This window comes from Dendrobates tinctorius, unplaced genomic scaffold (assembly GCF_039654945.1).
Source record: "Dendrobates tinctorius isolate UK_male_01 unplaced genomic scaffold, ASM3965494v1 ptg000069l, whole genome shotgun sequence".
In the NCBI taxonomy this organism is placed as follows: Eukaryota; Metazoa; Chordata; class Amphibia; order Anura; family Dendrobatidae; genus Dendrobates; species Dendrobates tinctorius.
In genome coordinates this window covers 24,400,082-24,420,217 of record NW_027361737.1, presented here as the reverse complement: position 1 = coordinate 24,420,217, position 20,136 = coordinate 24,400,082, and the positions used below count along the sequence as shown (strand labels likewise).

Genomic DNA, 20,136 nt, shown 5'->3' with positions numbered 1-20,136 from the left:
TGGTCACTATGCACCAAGCGGTGGCTAAAGTCGAGCTTAGCAAACTCCTATGACTGAAAGCCAGCGGTAGCTGGGAGGAATAAAGATAATTTCCTCCTAGCAGCGGGACACTCTGTGAGGACGCCAGACAGCTTCAGAACGCTATTAACCTGCAGATTAACTCCACATCTACAGGTTAATAGAAGTTTTCCACATGACAAGTTCCCTTTTACCCCTGTACCACTGGCTAAGCCTTGCAATCTAGGCTAAATACTAGCCTGAAGTTGAAAATATCAGCAGGGAATTAGCCTCTACTCTTCATATTTGTATTTCTGGAACTCTATAAGTCTACTTACACATTGAATCCTATAAATGAAGAATGTGGGCTCTAAATTTCTAGGTTTACTGTTCCTTTAAGGGGAATCTAGCACCAGGTTTTTCCTACTCCATCTGAGAGCATCATGATGTAGGGCAGAGACCCTTATTCCAGCAATGCATCACTTACTGCAAATCTAGCAATTCTCTGAATGATGAGCTCTGTATAACCCCACCCACATCACTGTTCAACAACTTTCTGTGTTCACTGTGCATAGGCAGAAAGCTGCCAATCAGTGGTGAGGGTGGGGTTATTCAAAGCTCATGAGTATGGAGGACTATTCAGCAGCAGGTTTACTAGTTCTGTAGTGATAATCTCCTGCTGATAAAACTATGATTTTATAATACAGCAATTACAGCAAGCAGCACAGTAAGTGACACATCGCTGACATCAGAGTCTCTACATTATGCCTCTTACAGATTAGGTGGCAAAAACTTGGTGGCAGATTCGCTTTAATACAGTGTATGTTGCAGTATGGGAAATCCAAGACATATAGAGGTTCAGTAGGAACAAATATAACATACTCTGTTAAGCATGTTCAAAATGCATACGTCACAATCAAGTACAGTACATACAGTAATAAAAGGGCTAAGAGCTGTGTAATAGGTTCTTCTTACCTGCACAAGTATTATTATTGACCTCATCTGCACTCGGTCCACAATCTGGATTTTGACCTTGTCCCCCTTCGACTATTCGCAGCTCCTCTTGAGATGTGCCTGAGCGGGTCATTCCTGTACTGGACTCCGCCTGGAACTGTCCGAAGTGGTATGAATAAGAGTAAATATACAAAATGATCACTGCCACCAGAAAGGAAACGAATTCTTCAAATGCAAGATGTTTTTTCCCATTAAAAAGAACCTGTCAGCAAGGTTATGGGGTATGTGGTGCTCTGATTAGATATCCATAATGCAGACTGCTGACAGGTCATTTTGAAAATGGGGCGCCTACGCAGTAGCAGCTATCGGTTTGTATAGAGAGACGATAGCTGCTGTTGCGCAGGCATCGGCGGCGCCATCTTACTGGAGAAGAAAAAAAATGTCCTCCACCAAGACAGCGCCACCCGCGCATGCACAATAGCAGCTGATGGTGATCTCAGAGAGCTGCTACTGCACAAGCACGGGTGGCGCCATCTTGGTGGAGGACATTTTTTTTTCTTCTCCAGCAAGATGGCGACTGCGCAACAGCAGCTATTGGCTCTCTATACAAACCAATTGCTGCTACTGCGCAGGCGAGGTGCCTCGGGCACCATTTTCAAAATGATTTTTTTTCCCTTGCTCAAGTAAATCTGCAAAAAGGATTAAAGTGCACATTAACCATGCGATTATGCTGCAGCGCAGGTGCCATGGCCGGCACCTGCCTACAGAAGCATTTTTTTTTAAAATTCAGTATGTGATGGTATTCATTATACAAACTAGAGGGCAGGTCAGTGAGGGATCAGTGACATGTCAGCAGTCTGCATTATGAATATATAATCAGAGCACACATACACCAGCCCCGCCGCAGGACACTAGAATCTCATTAACAAAAAACTCAAAATAAAGATTAAGAAACAGCTACAAGAAGGATTTCATCACCAAGGTATCATTTTATTCAGTATAATGGTGCTGACCTGACACTGTCTGTAGGTTACTATGCTTAACCCTGCTTACAGGTTCCCTTTAAGTTATTTTGCTAAACTGTAATTATTAAATATTGTTTGTGCACTATAAAACATTCAGCCTCTTTTAAAGAACAACCATTGTTACAATGCAATACAATTAATTTTTAGTGGTAACTGAAATGCTGGATTCGGAGACGACATTTCTCACCTTTTGAAAATGCTGATCATCAAACGAAATTTTGGCAGTTCCAGATTGCCGAACTCCAGAGCCATAGTCAGGAGCTTCCTCATCCGCTAAAATCAAACAGAGATGAACCAACATTATTTACAGCTAAACATATCAGATGGAGAAGAGAAACTTGTACAAATGTGAAGCAGACCTCCGTATTAAAGGAAACCTGACAGCAGTTACATGCTGCGATATCCACAGGCAGGGAGAGACCTGTCAAGCAAGGCAAGCGTGCATTGAGAAACTACCGGGGACTTGCCTGTCCAACTAGTCTTCCTCAGCGGCTCTTGCCGCAGTATTTCAGAGTCAAACATACAGTACATGGCTGAAATCATATTGCCAATGTCTGAAACATGCGGCCCGCAGATCGGGATGCATGTATCTATTGTGAAAATCCCTTTAGGGCACATATTCTTAAAGGGTTTATCCCATTTCCTGTCTTTAGGTATGCTCCTGACTGACGGACAGTTTGGACCCGTGACACGATTGCGCTGCTGGCCTGAACTATGCATTCTCTGATGCTGAAAACAAAGGTAGCTTTGTATTATCAGCATTGGTGGAGCGCAAAGTCACAGAAGCTAGTCGCATCCCATAATCCAGACAACTTCAAAAGTTAATTTGCAAGCACCTCAGAGGTGGCCGGTAACCAGACAAGGAAGAGTAAACTATATAATCAAAAATACCTGTCACGATTCTGTTGTTGGGTGACCCGGGACCAGGGGCTCCTTCCCTGTCCCTAATGCTAGGGAAAGCCCTAGCCCACCCTGTTCCCTGGGGTTACTTCTAAAGGTGTAGATGCCGGGGCCATGTACCTTGCCTTATTTTCGGAATCCACCCTCCGTCTGTACCCTTCCCCCACCCAGGGAAGAGGGGAGTAACAGTGTATCATAGTACACCAACCAGATGAACAAGGTAACACGGACAGGGAAAACAAAATATACACTCACATACTGTATAACAGAGAAATGTACCAAGGAGTGGAGGATGGGGTAAAACCAAAGTAGGAGAAGAAAGGGAATTATCACACTCACTAAACCAAGCAACAGTCACAGATAAGTCCACCAAACGCTTGCTCTTATAAGCACCAACTACTACCCTTCCAGCCATGCAGCATAAACTAGCTCTGACAATGTGAATCAGTCAGGACCCAGATAATATAGGGGATAGTAGTGGCTAACTGAGCTCAGGCGAGAGCCCTCAACATGGCCAATTAGCCCCTGTACTGCCAAAAGAAATTTACACCGTTTAAAAAGAAGGTGAAGTGCTTCTATTCAACGCAGGATTAGGAGCAATCAAACGCTGCGGTCTTCTGGCTCTTTTCTGCCATGGTAAGCTCATGACAGTACCTCTGTTTTTGAGAACGAAGAGGATTTTTAATAAGAGATGAACTGCAAAGTTGCTTGTTTCTACAAAGACTGTGCAACGTTACCTATTTAAAATGATGAAACAACTATGTAAAGGGTTATTCCCAAAATAGTGACTTTCTATCCTATGTTCTTGGCTTTCTCCAACAGTCCCACAGACAATGAATAAGGTGGCTGGAGTGGAGTTTGAGCATGCACACCACTGTCTCATCTAAGATGTGATTCTACCGAGCCCGATTCCAGAACCCCATTCTTCACATGGGAGAGGGAGGTAGAATTTAGTGAACCTCAGACATGCAGGTCTGTGTGAGCCTAAATGCAGTTTGATATTATCTGCCCTTCATATTCAACTGTTTAATATTCTGGTGAACTTCATTATTTAATAAATAATTGAATAATGTTAATTTATAAGTATTCAATAATATTTATTTTAATTAATTAATAATACATTTAAAATGAGGTGCCCGACAGCAACCTGTATTGTTTTATACAATAATGCATCCTGCCAACTTCGTATATTTCTTTAGAAGCAGAGTAATGGATGTTTGAAAAATAAAATGCCACTCAAGTTTTTTTATGCAATTTTTTTTTAAGAAAAAGCTAGAAGTGAATTCAGCAGGAATTAGAATTATAAGGTCTCATTTCTACCTAACCGCACATTCTTGTTTTCTTTCTCTTCGGCATGGTTAATATCACCATACACATCAGTTGTTGCCCTGGACCTTTCGAGGAGGTGGATCAGAAAATTCTGGCTTTTTTTTCAATTTGTCTCCATGTTTTTGCCATAGAAACTGGTGAACATAAGTTTTGACATGAGCAGTGATTGGTTGAGGCATACGAAAAATTATTCTGATGAATGTATAAATGGAAACCCAGCCTAAGACCTGACCTTTTGAATCCACTACTGGATTTACAGTGGGTACGGAAAGTACTCAGACCCCTTTAAATTTTTCACTCTTTGTTTCATTGCAGCAATTTGATAAATTCAAAAAAGTTCATTTTCTTTCTCCTTAATGTACACTCCGCACCCCATCTTGACTGAAAAAAAACAGAAATGTAGAAATTTTTGCAAATTTATTAAAAAAGAAAAACTGAAATATTACATGGTCATAAGTATTCAGACCCTTTGCTCAGACACTCATATTTAAGTCACATGCTGTCCATTTCCTTGTGATCCTCGAGATGGTTCTACTCCTTCATTGGAGTCCAGCTGTGTTTAATTAAACTGATAGGACTCGATTTTGTAAAGGCACACACCTGTCTATATAAGACCTCTCAGCTCACGGTGCATGTCAGACCAAATGAGAATCATGAGGTCAAAAAGAACTGGCCAAGGAGCTCAGAGACAAAATTGTGGCAAGGCACAGATTTGGCCAAGGTTACAAAAGAATTTCTGCAGTACTCAAGGTTCCTAAGAGCACAGTGGCCTCCATAATCCTTAAATGGAAGAAGTTTGGGACCACCAGAAGTCTTCCTAGACCTGGCAGTCCAGCCAAACTGAGCAATTGTGGGAGAAGAGCCTTGGTGAGAGAGGTAAAGAAGAACCCCAAGATCACTGTGGCTAAGCTCCAGAGATGCAGTAGGGAGATGGAAGAAAGCCCTCATAGAGTTTGCTAAAAAACACATGAAGGACTCCCAGTGAAACAAGGTGGTAGCAGCATCATGCTATGGGGGTGTTTTTCATCTGCAGGGACAGGGCAACTGGTTGCAATTGAAGGAAACATGAATGCAGCCAAGTACAGAGATATCCTGGATGAAAACCTCTTCCAGAGTGCTCTGGACCTCAGACTTGGCCGAAGGTTCACCTTCCAACAAGACAATGACCCTAAGCACACAGCTAAAATAGCAAAGGAATTGCTTCAGAACAACTCTGTGACCATTCTTGACTGGCCCAGCCAGAGCCCTGACCTAGACCCAATTGAGCATCTCTGGAGAGACCTGAAAATTGCTGTCCACCAACGTTCACCATCCATCCTGATGGAACTGGAGAGGATCTGCAAGGAAGAATGGCAGAGGATCCCTAAATCCAGATGTGAAAAACTTGTTGCATAATTCCCAAGAAGACTCATGGCTGTACCAGCTCAAAAGGGAGCTTCTACTCATTACTGAGCAAAGGGTTTGAATACTTATGACCATGTGATATGTCAGTTTTTCTTAATTTACAAAAATTTCTACATTTCTGTTTTCTTTCAGTCATGATGGGGTGCAGAGTGTACATTAATGAGAAAAAAAATGAACTTTTTTGAATTTACGAAATGGCTGCAATAAAACAAAGAGTGAAAAATGTAAAGGGGTCTGAATACTTTCCGTACCCACTGTAGCTAAGAAAACTACTTTGAATAAAACGTTTTGTGATGTTCTTTTCCCCCCAAAAATGATATGTATGGAACCATTTACCCTATTTATTCATCAAAAATGATATGATGCACTCACAGCGAATAATCCTTACCAGAAATGGCCTGAACAGCAACTCGCAGGAATCCTTTCACTTCTCCCTTTTCACTGACGATAGCGACTCGATGAACCAGAGGCACAGAGTACAGCAAATTGCTCAGGTATACAAAGGCCCTGCAGAGTGGGACACAGGTTACAGGAGGAGAGAAAGAAGTGGAGAAGGTAGAAGGAAAACAGTGAAAGTAGATGAAAGAAAAGGAAAGAAGAACAGTCAGGAATAGAATAGTAGGGATTGAAGAAGAGATGAGCACAGAGATGGTGAATAAAGTGACCAGACCAGTTAAAAAGGAAATTGAAGAGAATGGAGAAGAATCATCAGCAAAGAAAAAAGAAAGAACAGGGATGAAAAGGGTGAAGAAAAACAAGAAAGAAGAGGTCAGGATACACACTGCAATTCTTTAGTAGGAGGGATACAGCTCACACCACAACAAGAGCTGCCAAGCTACAAAAAGTATGTGAGGTGGGCAGCCACTAGCAGCTTGGGGGTAAGTGGGTCAGCCATAGCAGAATATAGGGTAAATGGGATGGTAAGACGAACTGAGTGGCGAACATTGATCAACATGGGGAGGAACTGTGAAGGTGAGGGACGGTTGAAGGGGATCAGGAGGGTCAACTGGACCCCAGTGTTCTGTGTGAGGGGAAACGCCAGCAGCAGAGCATAAAGGTGTATGGGTGTGCCGGCAAAAACCTGAAATCAATCAAATGAAAAGGACCAAAGCAAAAAGAAACAGAGATCTATGAGAAGGAGCCAGCTCTTTCTTTATATTGGAGGTAAACAAGGTCTTGGAAATCCCACCAACTACTGTAGAAGTCCTATAATTGACTTTTATAGCAGGGAAAACACTCTAACGATATTATACACCACTGATCCTTTACATAAGAATACATGCCATGGACATGTCATCTACTATAAAACATGAGAGAAAAAAATCAACTACTCTCAAAGATACTTTATAAGAACATATTAGTTTCATATATTTCGTTGACTCCTCAATGTAATAAAATCAAAACTGGTATAGGTTGTATTTACTGTCAGGTTCAGCATGGCTATAGTCTTTATGTTACCTTATGTTATTACCAAGAAGGACCAAGCCAATTGATCTCAATAGGAGCGGTGTGATGTTTCCTTTGCCCTGTGGGGGTGTTGCATATCTTGCCTTACAGATAACTCAGGTCTTTCTGAGATCATGAAGGTCTCAATACTTGGATACTCTGGACCTTTAAACGATACTAAAAACAATTGTCCAAAGCAGACAACCTCTTTAATCATACAGTAGGTACACAAGGAAGCTTAGATTTAATTGAAATAGTACATTGAAAAATGATTAGGAAGTTATAACTCATTCTGGAGCTTCTTCACTATGGCCTGCAATGCATTTGTTCTTCAGAGCACATATCAAAAATGAAAAAACTTAGAGGGGCACTGAGACCAGAATGATGCCCCTTATATTTAAAGTTATGGCATTATTTGGGTGTGAGAGCGACTTGTAGCTATGGACACTCTGCTTGACGTCCTAGTAAAGATCACGGCTGTTAGCCAGTGTATCACTACTAACCTATAGTTGTCTAAAAACAAATCAGTTAGTGTCCCTTTTCAAACTGCACAGTATGTACTTGTACATGGAGGAAGTCCTATGGAAAATATAGGATATGGCAAGAAACCCTCAGCTAAGTAATTAAATGATGGCCCATCATTACTTTAATACATAAGATCAGTCAATCAGGAAACCTGAAGGTATCCTCAAGTGCAGTCATGAAAACCATCAATCGCTTTGATGAAACTGGATATCATGAGAACCGCCACTGGAAAGGAAGACAACTAAACTTCTACTACATGCCATCCCATCTGGTTAGGACAATAACCCAAAACACACTTCCAAGCTATGTAAGGGCTACATGACCAAGGAGGGGAGGAATGGAGTGCACCGTCAGAAAATATGGCCTCCATAATCACCCAACCTCAACCGAATTTAGATGGTTTGGGATGTGTTGGGTGGAGGGTGAAGGCAAAGCAGCCAACAAGTGCCCGGCACCTCTGGGATCTCCTCCAAGACTTTTGGAAGCCATTCCCGGGGACTATCCGACAAAACTGTTTGAAAGAATGCCAAGGGTATGTAAAGCTGTTATCAGAGTATAATGGGGTACCTTGTGGAATGTGTTTAACTCATGTTCTGTTTTTTTTTCTTCATGTTTATTTACTTCGTGTTTCCTCATTTGTTTTTCATGGTTTTGCTGCCTTCATTCTGAATATACAATATGCACATTCCAATATAAACAAGAAAACCATTGCACAAACAGGTCTGTCCAACCTTCTGAGCAGTACTGTATATAGTATGTTAAGCTGATAGGCGGTTGTATGAGATATTGAATCCCCTTAGCTGTTTTTTATCTAAAGAGAAAGATTGGTGTACGCAATAAATTAAGTAAAAAAGCAGACCAGTGGAGGTGCCGGGTGTTTGACCCCCACAAATTTGAAATTATTAACCTGTCCTGGATGTAGGTCATGAATATGTTAAGTCATTACTTTCTTTTATAAATAACTTACGATGGTCCAAAGTAACAAATGATGTATGCCTTACCGATTCCGGAGCTGTTCTCATGCTGACCCTTTCTTAGTTTCTTCTGACTAGTGCCAGGTGAACAAAGATGGCAGAGGGCAAGATAGGTGTTTTCATTAGAAAAGCAGAGTAATAGTAAAGTGTGTATTACATTTTTGCTATTTTAGATCTTAGTAGGGTTTTTCGAAAAAAAAACAAAAACTGAGGGGTTTGAAAAACACTCAAAGATGGTCCATGTTAAGTGGAACCATTAAGCACCATCTTTAGATAAAAAAATAGCCCTCTATTAGCTCAACCTAGCAGCATTACTGGTCCTAGACCCTGGAAAGGTTTGATATGAGTGTTGTCATAGTGATTTACTGGTACTTATAAGGTTAAATAATGCTTATATCTCAAGTGTATCAATATTAGAGAATCAGAAAGAAAAATGACTTATGGTTTTACTGTGCATTGCAGGTCTACAATGTGGTCCAAGACACCTGATAGTGGTGCACTCTAGCAGTGATGCTGGAGGGAAAATATCATCCTGAAAGAGCTGGTTGCTTCCCAGCATGCTCTGGGCAGATCTGACGAACCTTCCCACTACACTGAACAGAGGGGAGCGGTCGTGAAACGGGTCTGATCTGACAGCACAGCAGGGATGCTCCTGGGATCCATCTTCTTCTTCCTCCTCCTCATACTCCAAACCCTCCTCCTCTTCAAGCTGGGAGGCTGGCTCAGGGCCCTCGGAGCCAGGGCTTGAGAGGGTGGGGGAGGGGGTTATTTCGGCCATGCTGTCGCTCATGCATGTGGTGAATAAGGGAGAGCTGAGATCAGAAATGAGGAGGGGGTAGGTTAGTAAAAAACAGAATTGGTAACCCAAATCAGGGATGGTAAACCCAAGGGACCTAAAGAAAGGGTTGGGAATATAAACTGGTGATGTAAGCAAAATGGCAGGGGTATACAAAAATAGGGAACTATGAATGAAAAGCTACAAACCAATGGACAGAGAAATGTTGTGAATTAGGGAAGAAAGGATAAGAAGGTCGAGAGAAGGAAGAGAACTTTCCCTGCTAAATAAGGTACACAGTTATGGTTAATTAAAGAGCTGGGTAAGGTATGTCTTTATTATGATGAGACAGGCTGGCATTCATCCTGTACAGTGTGTACGGAAAGTATTCAGACCCATTTAAATTTTTCACTCTTTGTTTCATTGCAGCCGTTTGGTAAATTCAAAAAAAGTTCATTTTTTTTCTCATTAATGTACACTCTGCACCCCATCTTGACAGGAAAAAAATCAGAAATGTAGAAATTTTTGCAAATTTATTAAAAAAGAAAAACTGAAATATTACATGGTCATAAGTATTCAGACCCTTGGTTCAGACTTTAAGTCACATGCTATCCATTTTCTTGTGATCCTCCTTGAGATGGTTCTACTCCTTTATTGGAGTCCAGCTGTGTTTAATTAAACTGATAGGGCTCGATTTGTAAAGGCACACACCTGTCTATATAAGACCTCACAGCTCACAGTGCATGTCAGACCAAATGAGAATCATGAGGTCAAAGGAACTGGCCAAGGAGCTCAGAGACAGAATTGTGGCAAGGCACGGACCTGGCCAAGGTTACAAAAGAATTTCTTCTGTACTCAAGGTTCCTAAGAGCACAGTGGCCTCCATAATCCTTAAATGGAAGAAGTTTGGGACCACCAGAAGTCAACCTAAACCTGGCCGCCCAGCCAAACTGAGCAGTTGTGGGAGAAAAGCCTTGGAGAGAGAAGTAAAGAAGAACCCCAACATCACTGTGGCTGAGCTCCAGAGATGCAGTAGGGAGATGGGAGAAAGTTCCACAAAGTCAACTATCACTGTAGCCCTCCGTGATGGAAGCCTCTCCTCAGTGCCAGACATATGAAAGCCTGCATAGAGTTTGCTAAAAAACACATGAAGGACTCCCAGACTATGAGAAATAAGATTCTCTGGTCTGATGAGATGAAGATAGAACTTTTTGGTGATAATTCGAAGCGGTATGTGTGGAGAAAACCAGGCACTGCTCATCACCTGCCCAATACAATCCCAACAGTGAAACATGGTGGTGGCAGCATCATGCTATGGAGGTGTTTTTCAGCTGCAGGGACAGGACGACTTGTTGCAATTGAAGGAAACATGAATGCTGCCAAGTACAGAGATATCCTGGATGAAAACCTCTTCCAGAGTTGTCCAAAGGTTCACCTTCCAACAAGACAATGACCCTAAGCACACAGCTAAAATAACAAAGGAATTGCTTCAGAACAACTCTATGACCATTCTTGACTGGCCCAGCCAGAGCCCTGACCTAAACCCAACTGAGCATCTCTGGAGAGATCTGAAAATGGCTGTCCACCAACTTTCACCATCCAACCTGACTGAACTGGAGAGGATCTGCAAGGAAGAATAGCAGAGAATCCCCAAATCCAGGTGGAAAAACTTGTTGCATCATTCCCAAGAGGACTCATGGCTGTACTAGCTCAAAAGGGTGCTTCTACTCAATACTGAGCAAAGGGTCTGAATACTTATGACCATGTGATATTTCAGTTTTTCTTTTTCAATAAATTAGCAAAAATTTCTACATTTCTGTTTTTTTTTAAGTGAAGATGGGGTGCAGAGTGTACATTAATGAGAACAAAAATGAACTTTTTTGAATTTACTAAATGGCTGCAATGAAACAAAGAGTGAAAAAGTTAAAGGGGTCTGAATACTTTCCGTACCCACTGCAGCTAGAGAGATCCCTCACTCACCAAATACGCATTCGCCAGTTTTCCAAACCTACGATATCATGCGACGTGTACATGTTAAAATCATGGAGCCACTTACCTGCCCACCAAACGGAACCAAGGGAACCGATCATAGAAAGGATCTCCTCCTGTCACTACATTATCACAGTCTTCTGTTAGACCAGATGGAAGCTCAGCTGCACGGTCATACATCTCGCGCATCATGTCCAAGCGTTGCCTGTGGAGGCATAAATATATTGAAGAACACAATAAAAATATATGAACCCAGAGCAATATCTAATCCCCAAAGATCACATCACAACTCCATCACATTGGGTATAAAATTGGAGACATTCATCTTGGTACATGTGCTGAAGTGAAAAAAATAAAAAGACATGTCCAACAGATATTACATGTTTTATTTATCCGTAGACTCAAAGACTAAAAGGTATAAAGTAAAGTGATTTTATTTCTTTTTTTTCCCTATATTTTCCTTTTTATTAACCACTTATCAAAAGACATTCACCTCAAATATTTGTCCATTGCAACAATCCAACTTCTTTCAGTGTTCCGGTTATTTGTGGGATGTTAAGAGCAGACAATTCTTCTCTACGATGTTCATATTTCTGTCTGGACAATCCCTAAAAAACTTAGCTTAAATCTAATTTTTCTAATTCAAGGCTGGAAGGAGTTTGTGGATAGTCTCCGCGCTGCCGACAGGATTTAAGACATATATCCCAGTGTAGTAAAATAAGAGGCGAGTTTAATCTGAGCGTAAAGCTCGCTATATTTCTCGGATAAGACCCTATTTTGAGCTGATCTCTCCTACAGTTTCCTTGGATAATTCAAGGCAAATAGTCTAAACATCTCGACAACACTAGGTTCGCGTGACTGTAGAGTTACAGGTCTCTATTGGTCTCCTACAACAGAAACAGATCCCCTATATCACCTTGAAAGGCTTCTAGCCCAGCCAATAAGTACTTTGCAAAACTCCAAAGCAGCTGTGTAGAGATGAACACATTCATCTCGCTATGCCTAGAACAAATCTTTATTCTGTTTACTTTTTATAAAAGGATTACTTTGGATTTGATGCACTTAGGGGTTATCCCATTGTGAGATCTAGACGAGTTTGATGGATCACGTTCCAAACACCCCTTCAACTTTTCTGCACACCTCTGTTTCCCCTTTAGTGGAGGTCTAAGGGGGTACAATTTCTTCCTTTGGAAAGTGCCAAGCCGCTGTAAAGAGACTTATAGGCCATGCAAAGCTCCTCTAGTAAACTAAATATGCAAATCTCATCAGAGAGGAAAAGAACTTCAACTCTTGTTCCATCATTTGGACGTAGCTATCCTAAATGTCAATATTGACTCCTTAAAGAGACTTGCCACATGACTTAGGATAAGAAGCCAAATCAGACACTTAATTTGCAGATATGTGCTAGAGGTGTTTTCCCCTCCTGAGTGCAAAACAGTAGATGTGATTCGGCTAGGTGGGAGGATCACTGCATGGCCTATACTTCTCATTATAGCACTTTCAACAAGGAGAAAACATTCACTCTTATATTTCCAGTCATAGGCCTCTCACCTAGTCAATCCAGATTTCCTGCTTTGCATTCACTGAGCAGGGGCAAACACCCCGAAACAAGTGTCTGCAAATTGAGTGTCTGGTTTGCCTTCTTAGTCTAGTTAAGTGTCAAAGCTTGCTAATGGGTCAGTATTAAATTTTTGGATTGCTGCATCCGTGAGGTGGCCCTTCAGTGAAGGAACAGTCCTACACTGTGGACACTGGTGAAATCTGGAACAAAAACAGGCTCTACCCTAAGCTACACTAAGAATAAAACTATATATGCAAAATAAAGAGAGTGATAGAGTGGTGCTCACTACTGAAATACCACTGGGTTAAAAGAGAGAGGAGAAGACGTATATGTCTGTGCTCACCTTGTGAGCTATGCAAAATGCATTGCCCAATTCTGTATTTGCTGGCCACCGCTCTATCCAGATCTCCCCGGATGGAGTTATTGTAGATATGACTGATGAATTTGCATAGTAGAAGAATGAGATCCTATCAGGCGCTGTCAGGTGGCATTATCAGAATGTGCAGAGCTTGAAGTTTTTCTCAAATTAATTTATTTATTAGTAACAAAAAGTAAAAGTAAAGAATCCAGTACAATATAAGGTATTAAACATGTTTGTTTTAGCCCTTTTAATACCTTATATTTTATTCAATTATTTGTTTTGACTTTTTGCAACTAATAAATAAGCTAATCTATGTGGATCTGAAGGGAAGAAGCACGCAGCCCTACGCAGAGCACCCAAACGCAAGTGTGAACTTAGCCTTACATACTGACCATTTTTTGTACTTTGAAGAAAAAAGTAGGCTCTAAAAAAAAAATAACTGTCTAAAAATGGTTATCTTTTCTTTTTTTGCGCTACAGTTAGCAACTTTCAATAGTTGTCACAAACATGGAAGTTTTCTTTTAGATGGCGAAGAGCTAATTTGCAGTATTTTCTCACCACGTACTACCTGCGACCACTGAGCTTCTCTCTTAAGCAACAATAAATATCATATTACAGTTACAGATATCCATTTATGATAGCTAAATAATAATATCACTGTCAGACATGCAATTAAATTCAAAAGACTCAAAAATTACCTGAGTTTTTCCAGGGTCCAATAGTGAGTTGCTCCATTCTTCTGATCCTGAACTTCCACAGCCACAATGGTTCTCGGGAAGGGACGTTTTTCGCGTTCTGAGTGGGCATCAGGTGGCAACAGGTCAGGTGGTAGTGGTGAATACAGAGTATCTGTCAGCAGCACAAACTGGAACTGTACCTGGAAATACAGGGAACAAAACCTATAAAATCAGGAAATGGTAGTATTGCAATCAAATGGATGCATTGTATGATAGAGTTACCTGATTAAATAACATATGTATACAGTGGGGAAAATAAGTATTTGATACTCTGCTGATTTTACATGTTTTCCCACCTACAAAGAATGGAGAAGTCACAGAACTTAATATTTGATACAGAATCCTTTGTTTGCAATTACAGAGGTCAGACGTTTCCTGTAGCTCTTGACCAAGTTTGCACACACTGCAGCAGGGATTTTGACCCACTCCTCCATACAGATCTTCTCCAGATCTTTCAAGTTTCGGGACTGTCGCTGGGCAACACTGAGTTTCAGCTTCCTCCAAAGATTTTCTATTGGGTTCGGGTCTGGAGTCTAGCTAGGCAACTTCAGGACCTTGAAAAGCTTCTAATGGAGCCACTCAAAAGTTGCCCTGGCTGTGTGTTTTGGGTCATTGTCATACTGGAAGACCCAGCCACAACCCATCTATAATGTTCTTACTGAAGGAAGGAGGTTGTTGGCCAAAACCTCGAATACATGACCCATCCATGCTCCCTTCAATACTGTGCAGTGGTCCTGTTCCCTTTACAGAAAAACACCACCAAAGTATGATGTTTCTCCCGCCTTGCTTCACGGTTGGGATGGTGTTCTTGGGGTTGTACTCATCCTTCATCCACTAACACAGCGAGTGGAGTTGATGCCAAAAAGTTCTATTTTGGTCTCATCTGACAACATGACCTTCTCCCATGCCTCCTCTGGATCATCCAAATGGTCAATAGTGAACTTCAAACGGGCCTGGACATGTGCTGGCGTGAGCAGGGGGACCTTGCATGCCCTGCAAGATTTTATTCCATAGTAACATAGTGTGTTACTAACTTTAATGTTTGGTAATAAAAAACTAGCAGGAAAAAGAAAAGCGCAGATAGGGTCTTATCTCACGATTTACAAGTGTCGCATTAACAAAGAGCTGCTCACCTGATCGTGGTGTAATGAAAGCGTGTATATGCCAGCTGCCGCAGATCCACGGGTCGACACGTGACCATAACAGGACACAATCCACAAATCTTCCTTTATAACATTAACTTTAATGCTTGAAACGGTGATCCTAGCTCTCTTCAGGTAATTGACCAGGTCCTCATGTGTAGTTTTGGGCTGAATCATTTTTCTCAGAATCATCCTTACTCCAAGAGATGAGATCTTGCATGCAGCCCCAGACTGAGGAAGATTGACAGTCATCTTGTGTTTCTTCCATTTTCTAATAATTGTGCCAACTGTTGTTGTCTTCTCACCAACCTGCTTGCCTGTTGTCCTGTAGCACATCCTAGCCTTGTACAGGTCTACAATTTTGTCCCTGTTGTCCTTAGACAGCTCTTTGGTCTTAGCTATGGTGGAGAGGTTGGAGTGTGATGAAGTGTGTGGACAGGTGTATTTTATACAGGTAACAAGTTCAAACAGGTGCAGTTACTACAGGTAATGAGTGCAGAGTAAGAGTGCTTCTTAAAGAAAAAATAACAGGTCTGTGAGAGCCAGAATTCTTGTTGGTTGATAGGTGATCAAATACTTATTTCATGCAATAAAATGCAATTTAAATATGTAAAAATCATACAATGTGATTTCCTGATTTTTTATTTTTAGATTCTGTCTCTCACAGTTGAAGTGTACCTACGACAAAAATTACAGACCTCTCCATTCTTTGTAGGTGGGAAAACTTGCAAAATCGGCACTGTATCAAATACTTATTTTCCCCGCTGTATTTTAGTAAATCTGTCAGTAGGATTCCACCTCCTGAACTATATGTGGATATAACTTTTTAAAGACAAGTCCAGAAATACCTTTACAAGGCCGGTCCCTTTCTACATTACTTAGAAATCAGTGTTATAATTGTTATGCAAATGTGGCGGAAGACTATTGTAGATCTAAAGCCTCTGTCACTCCAACTCTATTTCTCGCCTCCTCCTGCTTGTCTGAGGATGGCTCCTTTGACTAAAGTCAGACAGCATAAAGCTGTCAGTCCAACAGGAGGAGGCGGCACTAAGGGGTAATAGAGCCGGAATTACAGAGGCTTAAGATCTACCTGTCACGGTCAACGTGTGTCTGGACGCAGCGGTTACCGCAAGGCGAACCCATAACACACGTGACCCTGGATATAGCGCCTCCAGTGGCGAATTTAAATAATAAGGGGGAACCTGGGAAACATTAACAATGGTGGGCCCTGCGATAGGGAATGGGGACATGGAGACCTCCTGCACTCCTCTGAGCCAGTGTCCCTGCACTCCTCACGTTCCCTATACAGGCTCCGCACCTGTCGCCGCACGCGATCCTTAAACCCTTGCTTGCCCTAACCCTAAACCCTCACTAGGGAATCGGTCGGTGCGGAGACTAATCCCACCACTGCACTAGAGACACAAAAGGAAAGAAGACAATACAGGGGAAGCACCACTTAGCTTTGCTCTGTTGCGTACGCTTCTGCAACAGAGCCCCACCACCTGCGTGCGTCTTCTCCTCCACCCGGATCCATCACCATCGTGGATCCTACACCATAGTGCAGCCTTGGAGCAGAGTCCATCACCAGTTGCAGCAGTCCAGTCACAGAGTCCCAAGAATGAGTCAGCCTCTGCCAAGAATCTAAGCATGCTTGAGTCCAGCTCTCGGCAACCAAGTCGAGCATGCCGAGTGCAACTCTCTCCATAGTCGCCACTCCACAAAGCCATACACGCACTTCCCGCCGACACCATAAACTGCGACTCCTCCACGCCATGCCAGCAATTCCTGCAGACACCATTAGCTGCCACTCGTCTCCTCTGGCTGACTGCGCAGGACTCCTCTTCAGCTCCATGTTCACCCAGGCTTCACAAACTCAGAATGAATCAATCAATATCACCACCAGTGATTGCACACCCGGAGACTCACTTATAGAGCCCCACACCTGATTCATAATTACGTGCAAATTAAACCTAAAGTGCGATACCACTAACCACCACCGGGGACAGTCAAGTCACTTGGCACTTGCCAAAGTAAAAAGAGTTCCCCCAGTGCAATTTAAAACTGTCAGATCAAATTCAGATCATGACACTACCATAGCCCTTTAGCCTAACTTGTATATCAATTCAAACATTGATTTCTCAATAATGGAGGAGCGGACTGTCCATGTAAAGGTATCAATACCTTTGTCTTTGAAAGAGCCACTTGTACATAGTACATATAAATCATTTGGTGGGGGGGAATAAAATCCAACTGACAGATTCCCTTTAATTTTGTTAAGTAGCTGATTATAATGAATGAAACATTACTATTATATTTTCATTTCAGTAATTAGCTAGAACTACTTCTATTGTATATTTACTGCAAGGTATCTGTGTGTCTTGTGTTTGCTTGGGTTCCTTTAGGCAATTTGACTTCCATCTTAAAAAAAACATATCTATGAAATTGGACTTAGTGTATATTTCTGTGTGTCTAGGAAAAGAAAATTAAATTTTGAGCCCATAGAAACTAAAACACAATATGTTGGTGCTATATTTACAACATTAAATAAGAAAATAAGACTTTGTATAGGGTAACAGCGGCCATATCATACGCATTCATCTACAGTTGACTGGATAATTCATCTGGTAAAATTTAACAATGATCTCACCGAAGACAAAATCGTGTGGACTGACATCAGCAATGTTTAACATTTTTATCCAATAGCTGCTACTTCCTTTCAGTAAAAGAACATTCCAAGAATGCTACAGCGACAGATCTTCTGTTCTTTGCCCACAATGATTGGGCACATATGACAAATTTAAGGCTTGTTAAAGGGTTTCTATTGACTTCTAGGATTGCTACATCCGATAGGTGGCACAAGAGTTCAAGACCTTTTCCTCTATGAAGAGTCTCTTTTCCTATTTAAATTCCCATAGGAGAATTGCATGGCCTATAAGTCCCCTTACACCAAGTTTGGCACTTTGTGTACAGTATGGAGAAACATTCTCTCTTAGAACACCATTCTGAGGCCTCTCAAGGAGCCAAATCAGAGCTCCTGATTTGTACTGATGAGGGCAAATGCCCCGAGACACGTGTCTGCAAGGAAAGTTTCTGGTTTGTCTTCTTATCCTAAGTCATGTGGCAAGAAACGTTAAAGGGTTGATATTGACTTGTAGGATTACTAACTAAAATAGGTGTTACCAGAGTTCAAGTCCTCTTCCTTTCTAAAGAGGATGTTTTCGTATATTATTACTTGTTATTATAGCGCTATTTATTCCATGGCGCTTTACATGTGAAAAGGGGTATACATAACAAGTACAATAATGTTGAACAAAACAAGTTACCACCTGATACAGGAAGAGCAAGGATCCTACCCGCGAGGGCTCACAGTCTACATGGGACTACAGTATACAGGAGGCTGTTTGCATATATGGCCAATTTATTCAACTGTGACAGTCAGTATAGACTAAAATGTATATGTCCGCCTGAAGACTCTGAGCTAGTCATGTAAAAACATAGGCATTGGGCACAATTTTTTTTTCAGATAAACTAGTGCATATGCATTAGATTTTATTTTTTACGTCCTATCAAATCTTAACCAAATTTGTATTTGGATGTAATTGGCACACACAATACAGTTTTCCATCCTCCAACACATTTATGATATATACATGAGCAAGACTTTTAGACTAACTCTTTTCCATATTAGTTATCTGATATCAGAAAGCAAAACGGACTTGCATAAACTAAAAACATCAATAGATATTTCTGATCGATTATGTGAATCAAACACAAGCATGAAATGTATACAGACAGAAAGTGTTGAATGTCCCTGAATTGTCTTATCAGTATCACCTTCTTCTTCAGTTCCACACTGATTGCATTGGCCTCCTTCAGAAAGATGGCATTGCCCCACAGCTGGTCACGCAGTGACGTGAATTGGTACCATTTCCACTTTCGAAAAGCCCACAGGGCCAGATCATACTCCTGATCCGTCCACTGAACTAAAAAAAAACATATACAACAGATAATAAGGAGAACAGCTTGATATTGTGCTGTGATTGAGCATGTAAATGCAGACCCGATACATTGTATTTTTTACCATCATCCTCAGGTTCTTCTTCCTCCTCATTGACCTCAGTATAATATCTTGAATCCATCTGTCTTTGAAGAGCTTCCAGACGACTTTCATAATCCTGAGGGGTAAAACAATAAATGTATGGTGAGCCAAATGATAGCTAAGTAGTAGAGTTGAGCGAAACGGGTCGAAAAAATTCAAAAGTCGCCGACTTTTGGCAAAGTCGGGTTTCATGAAACGAAACCCGACCCTAGGATGAGGTCGGCCACGAGGTCGGCGACTTACGCGCCAAAGTCGCGTTTCAAAAGTTTGTTTTGCGCTCTTTTTCAGCCAATCAGGATCCACGGACACTGTGGGCAACGTGATGACCTAGGCACGGGTCACCACCATCTTTCAGAAGGGCATGCAAGTGTTTGGCTTGCTTTGGTGGGCGTCACAGGGGGTATAAAAGGGCGTGCACGCCGACCGCCATCTTACTTCTGCCGATCTTAGTATAGGGAGAGGTTGCTGCTGATTCTGTAGGGAGAGCGTTAGGCAGGGAAGAAGACAAAAAAACTGCTTCTGCTGCTAGCGATTTGGCCTGCACAACACACAAGTCACTGTGTGTGCAGTGCAAGGGGAGGCTATATTGTGGTGTATCAGTGGTGTTGGTTGTTGGGCTGCCTTTTAAGGCTTCCTGACACGCTGGCATTGCTGTTTACCCACTGCTCCGCAAACTGCTTTTTTAAAAGCAATCCAATCTCCCTTATCCTCTAGTCACTTTTGTCACAGCTGTGCCATCGAGCCTGTCACATAGCGCTCAGATATCAGTGGGCCTCACACAATCCACAAGTGTCCAGTGTCCAAAAGTGTGCGCAGAGATTCAAAATCCCCATTATCCTCTCGTCACTTTGGTCACAGGCAGCTGTGCCATCGAGCGTGTCACATAGCGCTCAGATATCAGTGGGCCTCACACAATCC

General features: G+C 41.8%; 1 protein-coding gene across 5 annotated transcripts in view; it reads right to left on the bottom strand.

Annotated features, from left to right (window-relative positions):
- Positions 1-20,136, bottom strand: part of KIF1A (kinesin family member 1A) — a 233,028-nt gene that overhangs the window by 62,016 nt on the left and 150,876 nt on the right. For 4 of the 5 annotated variants that reach the window (XM_073581219.1, XM_073581220.1, XM_073581221.1 and 1 more), the window contains exons 22-28: positions 19,201-19,294; positions 18,954-19,102; positions 13,939-14,117; positions 11,386-11,523; positions 5,998-6,116; positions 2,164-2,249; positions 973-1,108 (exon numbers count right to left, since the gene is read on the bottom strand). In XM_073581219.1, coding sequence (XP_073437320.1) covers positions 973-1,108; positions 2,164-2,249; positions 5,998-6,116; positions 11,386-11,523; positions 13,939-14,117; positions 18,954-19,102; positions 19,201-19,294 — 901 coding nt within the window. Of the gene's footprint in view, positions 1-972; positions 1,109-2,163; positions 2,250-5,997; positions 6,117-9,135; positions 9,367-11,385; positions 11,524-13,938; positions 14,118-18,953; positions 19,103-19,200; positions 19,295-20,136 lie in introns of all 5 variants that reach the window. The other variant, XM_073581223.1, reaches the window with a different exon arrangement.